This window comes from Pelophylax lessonae, assembly GCF_965119305.1.
Source record: "Pelophylax lessonae genome assembly, chromosome: 12".
In the NCBI taxonomy this organism is placed as follows: domain Eukaryota; kingdom Metazoa; phylum Chordata; class Amphibia; order Anura; family Ranidae; genus Pelophylax; species Pelophylax lessonae.
The window spans coordinates 28,046,032-28,059,625 of record NC_138779.1 but is presented as its reverse complement, the minus strand read 5'-3'; the positions used below and the strand labels follow the sequence as shown (position 1 = coordinate 28,059,625).

Genomic DNA, 13,594 nt, shown 5'->3' with positions numbered 1-13,594 from the left:
GGGTACTAATATTTATAGGTAAAGTTGATCCAGGGAATAGCTGAATGCCTCTTGGGGGATCAGGAAGGAATTTTATTCCCTGCTGGAGCAAATTGGATCATGCTTTGCTGGGGTTTTTGGCCGTCCTCTGGACTAACTGTGGGTATAGGATTGTATATAAGGGATTGTATTTTTTTTTTCCCCCCTTTTATTGGTTGAACTAGATGGACTTGTGTCTTTTTTCAAACTGACTAACAATGTAACTATGAACCATATAACACTGAAAGGGGTGTATACAATGGTCAGCTTTTATTAATTTAATTAAAATCTTTATTCCAAAAGGAATAAAGAGCTGTTTCTCTAACTTTTTAAAAAGTGTTAGCTGGAGCTAGGATTCATGTAGTTAGTCACTTACAGTATGTAAAGTCCATCTTAATAACCTTGTTGCTCCCCTGTAGATAGTGTGGAGGACTGAGTGTAGCCATCCTAACTAAGACAAGAAGTGTGTTACGGGCAAGATCATTAGGTGAGAATAAAAGAAAAAAGTCTAATAAAAGAACACGAGTGCAGCCACCACATCTAAGGACTGGCAAGCTGCAATATATTTCAATTGTGCCTTTGGATAAAGCAAACCCCATGTAATGCCAAAAAAAAAAAAAAGGAGATAAGTGCTATTCAGCACCCCAATCCTGCGCTCAGAACGCGGTCCTCAGGCTGCCTCAATCCCGGAACTCGTACTCACACTTGGCATCCATTATGGCTAGGCTTTGCTGCCCCTTACGATGCAAAATTCTAAATGAGTTGGGAAGATGCTGTTGATTGGGTAGCATACCAGTTGAGCCAGTGGATGTATAGGGCTTGCTAATCAACATCTGTTATGTTTTTGGCAACTAGCTGTGTAGCCACGCCCATTTGGGCGATATCTCCTCCCACATCCCTAAGGGTCATGTGGAGGCCTGGTTTACCATACTACATTTAAGCCATGGATTTGGTCATGGCCTCCAGGCTCTGAGGAAGAGGCACAGCCTCGAAACGCATCAGCCCTCTGCTTCTATGAGATATCGGACTCCTGCAATGAGGCGGCTTTATGGAATTGATGTGCTTGATTTTCACGAATGTTTGTGAGTAGCTGATTTTTATCTTGGTATCTTTAATAAACTCGCTGAGGATAATGCGCTAGGCTGGTGCGCCCTTTCTTTGTTTTGTATCTACAAACCCCATGTAATGCCTGCTGTAGCACGTTAGCCATAAAAGCTCAATTTTTGCCTCCCTGATCTAACTTCAGGACTAAGCACTGCCAACTGTCATTTCACTGCCAGTTCACAGTGAGACTGATTCAGTAACAGCCCAATTATCTAAGGGAGGTATGTAAGTTAGCAGTGTTTGTCATAAAGTAGTGGAAAGTCAGAATCCAGTATTAAAGTGAAATTAAATCAGAGGAGTGCACAGAATAATATTTCATGTTTAATAAAGGTAATATCAGGTATATTGTGGCATGTGTCCATTTTGACAACCTACAAGCAGATAATGGAATAATTTCTTCTTTTTCTGTATACAGTGGTGTAACTTTGGGTCACTATCAGGATTCTTCAAGGAACATGTTCATAATGTTTTAATCCCGTCATTTGGCTGCATCGTTTTCTTGTTGAAGAATATACATACAGAGTAAGGACATTTTTAGTTGATTTATAATTATTGCTTGTTGTTGTTTTAGGTTACACAACTTTATCTCCTTTTTCTACAAATGGTGGCATGTGCCCAGCAGGAACGTTTTGCCCAGCAGGCTCATCCCATCCCATTCCCTGCACTCCAGGTACGCCTTAGTCTAGGTCAGGGGTAATTAATTAGAATTCAAGGAGGTCCGGTCGCTAAAATTTTCTTTGGGCCGAGGTCCGAATCTGAAGTCTGTGCTATGACTCAGAAAGATGGGCAAAACAAAACGTGTCCATCAGCGTTGCTCTTAACATAAAATATGCCCATTTGAGTGCCCCTTAACATAAAATGTGTCCATCAGCGTGACCCTTAGCATAAAATTTGCCCATCAGCGTGACCCTTAACATAAAATAAGGGGCACGCTGATGGGCACATTTTATGTTAGGGGGCACTCTGATGGGCACATTTTATGTTAGGGGGCACGCTGATGGGCACATTTTATGTTAGGGTGCACGCTGATGGGCACATTTTGTAAGGGGGCACACTGATGGGCAAAACAAAACGTGTCCATTAGTGTTGCTCTTAACATAAAATATGCCCATTAGAGTGCCCCTTAACATAAAATGTGGCCATCAGAGTGCCCCCTAGCATAAAATTTGCCCATCGGCGTGACCCTTAGCATAAAATTTGCCCATCAGCGTGCCCCCTAGCATAAAATGTGCCCATCGGCGTGACCCTTAGCATAAAATTTGCCCATCAGCATGCCCCCAGCATAAAATGTGCCCATCGGCGTGACCCTTAGCATAAAATTTGCCCATCAGCGTGACCCTTAACATAAAATAAGGGGAACGCTGATTGTCACATTTTATGTTAGGGGGCACTCTGATGGCCACATTTTATGTTAGGGGGCACTTTGATGGGCACATTTTATGTTAGGGGGCATTCTGATGGGCACATTTTATGTTAGGGGGCACTTTGATGGGCACATTTTATGTTAGGGGGCACTTTGATGGGCACATTTTATGTTAGGGGGCATTCTAATGGGACCATTTTATGTTAAGGGGCACGCTGATGGGCAAAACAAAACGTGTCTATCAGTGTTGCTCTTAACATTAAATATGCCCATTAGAGTGTCCCTTAACATAAAATATGCCCATTAGAGTGCCCTTTAACATAAAATATGCCCATTAGAGTGCCCCTTAACATAAAATGTGCCCATCAGCGTGACCCTTAACATAAAATAAGGCGCAAGCTGATGGGTACATTTTATCTTAGGGGGCACTCTAATAGGCATATTTTATTTTATGGGGCACTCTAATGGACACAAATGTGTGCCCCTTGACAAAATATGCCCATCAGTCTGTATTTTATAAAACTGTGCCCCACATACCTTTGGGAGCGAAAAATGTGGGAGCCAGGAGCAGCGAACATCAGGGGGGCAGGGCGTGCATGTGATGTCCCGCGGCTAGGCTGAGTGTGAGTCAGGAGCCGCAGTTAGGAGCAGGGGGGCGGGGCATGCACGTGACGTCACGCCCCCAACTCGCGGCTGGCTGGGAGGGAGCCGAAGAAAGAAGCAGGGGGCGGGGCGCACACACGGAATGTCACTGGTTGCTGGGACACCCGCGGTCCCAGCAAACCAATGATTACTTACGGTGGCGGCCTGACGGGTCCGGGCGGAAGCCTCGTGCGGGCCGCTCCTGGACCGCGGGCCGCCATTTAGTGACGGCTGGTCTAGGTCATGGTTTCTCTTCTCACTCCTGATATCTCCATCCCTTTCCTGTCCCCAAGTGAGGATGCTTATCTCCACCACTGTATCCTGCTGCACCACAGATATGATTCATCTCCTTTCTTGTACTTCGATCAGATGGCCCTTAGTGTGTATGTTTTATTTCTGTGTGTGGCTTTTGTGATTTCACAGGAAAACGTGAAAAGTTTTTTAAATTCTTCTGTGTATCCCACTCTTATCCAGGTAACTAATACTGTTTTGTATGTGTTTTTTTTTTTTTTCAGGGAAATACTGTGCATTCCCTGAGATGTCTGCTGAATCTGGGCTATGTGATGCTGGGTTTTTCTGTTCAGGGGGTTCTTCTGTTCCTAACCCACAAAACATGGAGATGGGAGGTTTGTGCCCTCCAGGTCACTTTTGTGCTGCTGGAACATCATCTCCTTCTCCGTGTCCACCAGGTCAAGAATTTGTATGTCTCAGTAATGTAAAAAAAATACACTCTCTATATAATATAGACTAACCCACATCTCTGATGATTCCAATCTACAGGCACGTATCTGCCTTCACCGGGTGCCCAGTCTCCTCACGATTGTCTGCCATGTACACCTGGATTCTACTGCTCACAATGGGGGAACAAAGTCCCTGATGCTGAGTGCAGTGAGGGCTGGTACTGTCCTCTGGGGACTGTCTATCCACAGAGTCCAGGTAACAATTTACTGCTTTCTCCATAAATATAATTTACAGCCCTCAGCTCATTATCATCCATGAGAAAGCAGAGTGAAGTTTGGTCCCTTATCTGAAATCAGCCACGCTAAGGCAAAAACTGTTTTTAGTGGTGATGCTGCCATATATAGTATATTGATAGAACCTTCTTCATCCTCTATCTCAACACTAGTAATGCTAGACAAGGATGCATGCATCATACAGCTCTATGATAAAAAAAAATTATCCAGCTGAGCGCTTTATAGCAGGGGACAGCCCTCCATTATTGTCATGTGTAATGCTTCAGGAACAAGGATTTGTAAGCTCCTTTGCTTGACCACAGCCATCAGGGGTGTCAAACTCAATTGCATCGAGGGCCGCATCAGTAGTACAGTTGCTCTCAAAGCGCCGGTTGTATTTGGGGTGCACTACATACAGAGATCTGGATTATGCTACGTGCAGGGTCCAGGAGTGTGTTACATACAGAGTGCAGTGTTCAGGAGTGCGCTACGTACAGAGTGCAGGGTTCAGGAGTGCATTACATAACAAAGTGCAGAATTCAGGAGTGCACTACATACAAAGTGCAGAATTCAGGAGTGTGCTACATACAAAGCGCAGAATTCAGGAGTGTGCTACATACAAAGCGTAGTTCCATGGGTGCCCTAAAGTGCAGAGTTCAGGAGTGTGCTATATACAGTGTGCAGGGTTCAGGAGTGCGCTACGTACAGAGAGTAGTTTTGGGGGTGCGATATGTACAAAGTACTGGGTTTAGGGGTACGCTCCGTTCAGAGTGCAGAGTTTGGAGGTGCGCTATGTACAGAGTGCAGAGTTTAGGGGTGCACTATGCACAGTGTGCAACTCCAATATCCTCCCCAAAGCTTCCTCGCATCTCTCTCTCCTACCTGTCCTGGCTCTAGTACCTTCCTGTGTGGGCGGTTCTGCTTCGCCTTGCAGGGGAATTGTTCTCTGCCTCAGATTCTTGAGATCTGTTCCCTCTGTAACTGTGTGCAGGGATCTGTTTCAGGAGCAGCTGAGAGCAAAGCTGTCCCTTGCAAACACAGAAGGCTTTTGTGTTTACAAGTGACAGTGGGGAGCAGAAGCGAAGGGTGAAAACCAGAGGAGTTCCACCACGTTCTAGCTGCAAAACTAGATGCAAGGGTCATATGACAAGGCCTGGCAGGCCGGGTTCGGCCCGCCAGCCTTGTGTTTGACATATCCGATCTACAGTGTGTGAATGAACAATCAGACGTACAACCTTTAAATAAAATCCTGTTTGTCCTCTGTTCGTGTTGCAGAATATATTTGCCCCATTGGCCATTATTGTCCCGCTGCAAGCCCTGAACCCAAAATCTGCACCGCTGGGCATTACCAGGATAAGATGGGGCAGAGCCAGTGCCAAATATGTCCTCCAGGGAAGTAAGTAACCATAACAAGTATAAGGAAAAGCTAGATGTTTTATTATTTGTGATGTGTAGTGTTTGTTTGTTTCTTCAGGTTACCAGTTAGGTACTGCTCAGATCTCCTTTATTAAAGTCACTCCATCCACTTTGGCTTATATGATTATTGCAAATGCCCATTGATGGCTTGTTCTCTTTAAGCCAGTGCTTAGAATGCAGTTCCATGTACAATATATACTGTATAATATGACCAATATAAATGGCATTGGCTGCTGCTTGTTTCAAAACATATTTGTGCTCAAAGTCACTCACTGCGGTCAAGATGGTTATGTTAAAGTGAACCTAACTTGGTAAGGTAACAACAGTGCTGAAATGTAATATATGTCTGTGATTTTATTCTTCAAATAATCCCTGTGAAACCCCTTGGATCCTAGGCCCAGACTGTTCATAGGACTTCTGCATCAAGTTGAGACTAAAGGCCCGTACACACGTACCGATCGTCGGCATACAAACGTCGGTGGACGAAGGATCTGCCGATTGTACGCGTGTTAGTATGGTGCCTCCGACAGATGTCTGCGCACAATCCGCGGACAAAAGTCTTTCGTGCAAACATGAAAATATTTGTATGCCGACACCAGAACGGACGATTGTTCGCCTGTCAGTACACAATTCGGCCGACAGACCGCAGATTTGCAAGACTGGGCATGCTCAGAAAATAGAAAACACAGGGAAAGTTAACCATTACATGACATCACTTCTGCAGTCGGCGGACAAAATTCTTGTGCTGTCCTTGTGCTGTCTTTGCACTTTTCAGCAGACACCGACATCCCGGGGAGAAAAGAGGAACATTTGTAAGCCGACCATCGGTACGTGTGTACGGGGCTTAAGCCATGCCCCAGGCAGTGCTAAATCCTACCTCTGTCTCTTAAATTTCAAGTTCCAGAGCCTCTACTACCCTCTAAAGTTCTGGCATTTGACAGTTGAGTGTCAGATGGGGATTTGTTGCTGAAAAAGAGAAGGGCTCAATCTTGTCTTGAGCATATGTCAAGATCCCATGTACAGTTAGGGGCTAGGATCCAAAGAAATCCATAGGGATCAGTCTTATCAAGTTACATGCAAGTACCACAAGGAGTTAGGACTATTTTTAACTCTGAAATATTTTGGCCAAATTGGGTTCACTTTAGCATTCTATTATGGTTATTACTGAGTAATTTTATCCTTCAAATTATTTTGCTACATTTGAAAATGTTTTGTGAGTTTTGACAAGCTAATTGGTATAAACTACAGTATATTTTAAAAAGTACTGGGACATTATAATATTATTATAAAAATCCCAAAATAACGTCCTTCCACACCGATAATTCAACACCAGTGCAAAAATAGAATAGTGTCCAAACACAATTTTCAAAGTATATCTTCCACCACCAAGTGTGATATCCTCCACCAAAACAAGATTGCCTGCTTATATACCAAATTAGTGTAGCGCTAATAAACAGACAAAAAATGTGCATATGAGTGCCACATAAATCATAAATACACGTGTTGTGACGCAACATAAACAATACAGTCCACAAAAACGTGAGTCCCAGAATGGATAATAAATGGAGAGCTGTAATCCAAAGACGGAATCCCAATAGATGGTGAGGCAGGAGGGAAGACACCCGTGAAAGGTAATCAGAGATGGCTGCTTACCAGAATATATGGGCCCCAAAATTAATGGACAGGCCCAGAGGGCTTGGTAGAAAATCAGCATTCAATCTTGCCTCCACATACACAGGGATAAGGGCATGGATCCATAGACCGATAATTAACCTTGACTCCAAATGTAAGAGGGTGAAGCGGTGGACTCAAATACAGCTCCAACAGTGTGTGCCCCGGACGACGTCACATATGACGAAACTGGTAGGGCGGTACCGGACACCACGCTGACCACGCCCCTCTGAACGCCGTCTTGCTTTACACTTCTGCGGGATGCCGCGGTTTTAATGTTTTGCCTGCATCTGTCTACCGTAATGTAAGTGCAATTTTAATAAATGCTTTGGTATACTTAACTGGATTACGCTATGGTCTCCCTTAATCTTCCTTCCCATGTGTATGATATCACACACTGTTGGAGCTGTATTTGAGTCCACCGCTTCACCCTCTTACATTTGGAGTCAAGGTTGATTATCGGTCTATGGATCCATGCCCTTATCCCTGTGTATGTGGAGGCAAGATTGAATGCTGATTTTCTACCAAGCCCTCTGTGGCCTGTCCATTAATTTGGGGGCCCATATATTCTGGTAAGCAGCCATCTCTCATTACCTTTCACGGGTGTCTTCCCTCCTGCCTCACCATCTATTGGGATTCCCTCTTTGGATTACAGCTCTCCATTTATTATCCATTCTGGGACTCACGTTTTTGTGGACTGTATTGTTTATGTTGCGTCACAACGCGTGTATTTATAATTTATGTGGCACTCATATGCACATTTTTTGTCCGTTTATTAGCGCTACACTAATTTGGTATATATTGTGTTGGATTTCTATAGGTCCAGTGTTTAGCTGCTTTTACTCTAATCAATTTCGTAGACTAATTATTATTATTTTTTCAATACATTTTTCATGTTTCACATTTAGCGCAGGGTTTCCCCTTGATATAAAATTGCCTGCTTGCCAGAAAATATTGACCTCAACAGGTCGGCAGCACTTGTGGCTTAAACCCAGCCTGGGCCTTGTGTCTCCAGAGGGGTTAACAGACTGGTTAAATCTCCTTTGCAAACATCCGGCAGGTAATCCAACTTCAAAACCTCTGAAACGGTAACACTCCCCATATCGAGCCCTGCCGCGTGCTGCCTTCTCCTCTTCTCCCGGTCACTGTGCATTCCTGCGACACTTCCCTTAGTCCTACACGCCTGCTTTTACACGAACTTGAACTTTAATGGCATCCCAGTCTTCGTCTGTAGGGTTTAATATTGAGTTGGCCCACCCTTTGCAATTATACCAGCTTCACCTCTTCTGGGAAGGTTGTTCACAAGGTTTAGGAGTACCCGACAGAACACCTTAGGGATGAATTAGATTGGAGACTGCGAGTCAGGCCTTCTCTCCAACCTCTGCCTGACCTCACAAATGTGCTTCTGGAGGAACAGTTAAACATTCACATAGACACACTTCTAAACCTTGTGGAAAATCTTCCCAGAAGAATTGAAGCTGTTTAGCGGCAAAGGGTGGGCCAACTCAATATTGAACCCTACAGGTTAAGACGGGGATGCCATCAAAGTTCATGTGCATGTAAATGGAGGTGTCCCAATACTTTTGGTAATATAATGTATGTGGGATTTATTTTACAGATTTTGTGGCTTGGTGTTGCTGGCAAGCGATAATCTGGACAACGTTTCAGCAAATGCCCACATGCCCAGCGAATGTCCACTTGGGTATTACTGTGTAGAAGGAACAATGTATGGGCACCAAAATCCTTGCCCAACTGGCACATTCAGCAACAAAACCGGGCTAACAAGCATTGAAGGATGTTCACCATGCCCCGGAGGCTGGTTCTGTTCCCAGCCAGGTATAGTTACCATGTAATCCGCTTGTTATTTTTTACAGCAGTACTGTGGTCTTCTACAGCCATCTTTTATGCTTGGTAGTACAATGAAATATCTTTTATTGAGAGAAGTAAATAATACCGGATGGGTGGACCTGAGCTGTTTCAACAGCTTTCATTGATGATAAGTATTATATGTTATATAAAAGTTTGTACTGAAGGTTACATCATAGTTAAAGAGACCCTGTTGATTCCAAAAATAATCCAACCCCTGAAATACCGCAGAAGCTGAATACTTATCACTTTATCTCAATTATGTCTTTATTCTGTTTTTCAGTTTTACAATTGTATTGATCAATATTTAGATGAGTATTACACAGTAACAAGGTATAGGAGGACAGGGAAGAAGAATGGGGGGAAAACTAGGGAAAGCAGGAGGGAAGGGAGCAAATAAGGTGAAGTGAAGGGGAGAAGGATGATGGGAAGGAAGGGAAAATAAATCACTGTAAAATTCCTTTTTTTCTTAGGTTATTATTCACATTATAAAAAGACATTGGAAATATAGGAAAATGTAAATATGAGTGGGGTTGTTAGGGGAAGTAAACCTATATCAACCATTTGGGAGGAATTCAGAGTCTTTCAGAGACCATTAGGGGGAGGAAATGACATAGAGTTTTTAAATTCAGTTTATACAAAGGGGGGGGGATAATTGTCTAAGCCTCGGTTCACACTAGGGCGACCTGTGAGGCGACCTGGTCGCCTCACAGGTCGCCGCTGGTCGCCTCCCATAGGGAAGCTGCGGACCCGTTCTTATAGGAGCGACACAAGTCGCTCCGACCTAGAAAAAGGGTCCGGAGCTTCTTTGGGGCGACCAGGAGGCGACCGCCATAGACGTCAATGTTATGAAGTCCGTGGCGGCCGCTCCGAGGTCGCGGCGCGCTGCTCGCACCGCGATCTCGGAGGTCGCCCCGGGCAGTAGCGTCGCGGTAGTGTGAACTGGCGCTTACAGCCGGTTCACACTACCACGACCAGAAAGTCGCCCCGTGACTTGAAGAGACTTGTTTAGAGACTTGGAAGAGACTTGTGTACTACTTTGAAGAGACAGGCGACTTTGTCTGTGGGGAATGCCTGGCTAATCTCTTTCTTCTTCCTGGAAAGTCTGATAACAAGTCATGTCAATTAAGATAAGGAGCGACTCCCATTGAAGTATATGGGACAGTCGGATCACAGGTCGCCTCAAAGTAGTACAGGACCCTTTTCTGAAGTCGGAGCGACTTCAGTAGTGCCAATTAACCACTAAAGCCCCAGCCCTATTTCGGACACTTTTTGTTCACGCGTTAAAACCAGTATTTTTTCCTAGAAAACTACTTAGAACCCCCAAACATTATATATATATTTTTAGAAAAGACTCTGGAGAATAAAATGTCGGTCATTGCAATATTTTTTATCACGCGGTATTTGCGCAGCGGTCTTTAAAGAGCCATTTTTTTGGAAAAATTTTGAAAAATCACATTTCACTCATTTTAAAAAATACTAAACAGTAAAGTTAGCCCATTTTTTTTGTATATTGTAAAAGAACATGTCACGTTGAGTAAATAGATACCCAACATGTTACGGTTTAAAATTGCGCCCCCCCCGTGGGATCGCGACAAACTACGGTCAATAGAGATCTCAATCTGCGACACTTTAAATGTATTTAACGGTTACCAGTTTTGAGTTAGAGTGTAGCTCTTTTTTTTAAATTATTGCTCACGCTCTGGCAATCATGGCAATACCTCACATGTGTGGTTTGAACAGCGATTTCATTTGCGGCTCGACTTCCGTATACGTTTTTTTTTGTGCGCGAGCTAACGGTGACGGGGCGGCTAAATTTTTTTTTTTTTTTCCCATTTATTTTATTTATATTTATTTATTTTTTTAACTTTATTAAAGTTTTAAAAAAAAAAAAAAAAAAAATCTGATCACTTTTATTGCTGTCACAAGCAATGTAAACATCCCTTGTGACACCAATATGTAGTGACAGGTACACTTTATGGAGGGATGGAGGGACCCTAGACCTCTCCACTACACTTCCCTGTATCCAAAACGCAGAAAACGGCATTCTTGCATACAGCCGTTTTTCAAATTTGCCGCCTTTTGCAGCACAGTAACCCGGACGTGACGTCATGGACGCCGCCTCCGGGTTACGTCATCGGAGACCCGATCTAAGCCGTTTCCAGCATTCATCGGGACTCCCCTCCCGCCCCCCCCCCCCGGGTACCGATCGAGCGGCTCCCGAGCCGCATCGGTCGGTACCGACGGAAAGCCGACCGTCGGCTTCAAACCACGGTACCGGGATGATGCCTCTAGCTAGAGGCATCATCCCGGTACACTACCGCAAAGTTTACTGACGTAGATCTACGTTAGTATGCGGTAAGTGGTTAAGACGGCACTGATTGATTAACATTGCTTTTGTTATGTCAAGCGACCTGGGGCTACACAAGTCGCCTCACAAGTCGTGCTAGTGTGAATGGGCTCTGAGTGTGTTTTTTTTTTTTTTTCTAAATAATAAACAGGTGTATGCTTACCTGCTTGGTGCAAACATATTACACAGAGCGGCATTGACCCGTCTCTTCTAGGGCCCCCCGCCAGCTCTGTCTGCTCTCTTTTGTGTCTGCCCCCAAAGCAAGCCGCTTGCTATGGGGGCACACATAGCCCAGCTATCCGGAGCAAGGCTATGTGAGTTCATAGACACATGCAGAGTGGCTCGGCCCCCCCCCCACCCCAACCCCCCCCCCCCCCGCTCTCAAACCACAGGATTTAATTAACCGCACCAGGAGCCAATGGCCTGTAAGACCAGGAAGAGGATAAGACCTGTAGCTGGGCACAGTGCTAGATCAATTAAGGTTTCATTAACCTCCCTGGCGGCCTGATTATGTCAGTATTTTTGAATGTCAAAGCGGTACATTTTGTATTACATTTTGCATGGAAATCTGTTGTTTTATATTGTAGGCCTGTAATTCTTAGGAATAAAACAGTAAAAGTGAATAAAAATTATTAATAAACTAAATGAATAAATTATTCATAAAAAATATTAATAAAAATAAAAGGAATAAAACAGAAAAAGTGCAGGCAGGGCACTGGACAAAGCACTAGGGACAAAACTGAGGTGAAATGATTTGATACATTGTAATCTGTTAGGATTACATTACTGTATCAGGTCATGTTTTGTGTACTTTTTTTTTAATTTTCCACCCCCCTGCGTCGCGGTGCTCGCAGGGAAGGGAGCCCGGAAGACGGATGACGTTGTTCAATCAGAATACCGTTACCTAGCAGATTCTGCAACCGGAAGTGACGGAAGTGGAAAGAAAAACTTACTGCTCATGCACCATGCGTTCCAACATGGCCACTATGTGTTCCAATAGCTTTCCTATTGTGACAGAACATGAAGCAGATGCGGACATCTTCTTACACCCACGCAAGTCTTGAATTTTAGATTTATTTTACCAGTAAACTGACGTTATAGACTGATTAACAGTATTACATTTCTATTATTATTGTAATATGTAGTAAATATAGTGAGAAACCTGTGGGTAGAAGATGGTGACGTCCATCTTGGTACACCCCGCACTGCTCAGCGACAAACTGATTATATTGTGAAATGGACTATTTTACTTGGTCGTAGTGAAATAGTCTATTTCAGTAAAAAAGGTGAGTTTACTACAAAAATAAGTCTGAAATTCGAGAGTTGCTTGGTTGTAAGAACATATCTGCTGCTGCTTCGTGTTCTGTTACATTAGGAAAGTTATTGAAACGCATAGTGGCCATGTTGGAACGCATTGCGCATGCACAGTACGTTTTCTCGGCCGTCACTTTCGGTTGCAGAATCTGATAGGTAGCGATATTCTGATAGAACATCGGCAAGGGCCGGAGGACATCGGGGGATCGTAGGGACAAGGTAAGTATCACTACAGGGTAATACCGAGTGTGGCTCGGGTTACCGCTTTTGGTACTGAAAATGAACCCTGAGTCACACTCGGGATTACCGCCAGAGAGGTTAAACTGTTAGGGGGAGGGGGGTAACAAGCAGTGCTTCGTCTTTTACCTTAGTGCATAGAATGCATTAAGTTAAAAAAACAAACCTTTAGTGTTTATAACCACTTTAATATAGAGCACAAAACGTACTCGAGACCTTGTGAGCCGTCCAACATGTCCATAGGAAATGGGTCTTTTCTGGATCATAAGTGTCGGCAGCCACCAGGATCTCCATAGTCATGATTTTTATATGTATTTTGGCCCATACCAAAATATGCGACAGAGATATTGACTTCCAGTGGCAGAAAATATCTACAGTACCTGTGCAGATAGTAGACAGTGTCTATAGATACCTTTCTTCATTTTGGAAATGGACCCAGGAATCCTTGACAATAGAGATACTTTGTGGGAAGCCAAAGCATCTGATATATACATGGTATTGTATATGGTAAGACGGCTTGCCAAAAGGGGGTGATTGGTAGTCCCACCAAATGTGCAAGTAGGCATCGCTATTCCTCCATGCACCTCCAATATGAGCTCAGTGTGGTTCAGCTCAAGGGAGTCTGGTGTCACAAGGAGATTACATTGTAGTTCTTTTCCT

The 13,594-nt window shown here is 43.9% G+C and overlaps 1 protein-coding gene across 1 annotated transcript in view; it reads left to right on the top strand.

The window, feature by feature from the left end:
• Positions 1-13,594, top strand: part of LOC309568829 (uncharacterized protein) — a gene marked incomplete at its 5' end in the record, with an annotated part of 291,543 nt that overhangs the window by 104,360 nt on the left and 173,589 nt on the right. Inside the window, 5 exons of the mRNA XM_082274615.1 lie at positions 1,694-1,792; positions 3,643-3,816; positions 3,908-4,063; positions 5,356-5,476; positions 8,786-9,003. Of these exons, the coding sequence (XP_082130741.1) occupies positions 1,694-1,792; positions 3,643-3,816; positions 3,908-4,063; positions 5,356-5,476; positions 8,786-9,003 (768 nt within the window). The remainder of the gene's footprint in view (positions 1-1,693; positions 1,793-3,642; positions 3,817-3,907; positions 4,064-5,355; positions 5,477-8,785; positions 9,004-13,594) is intronic.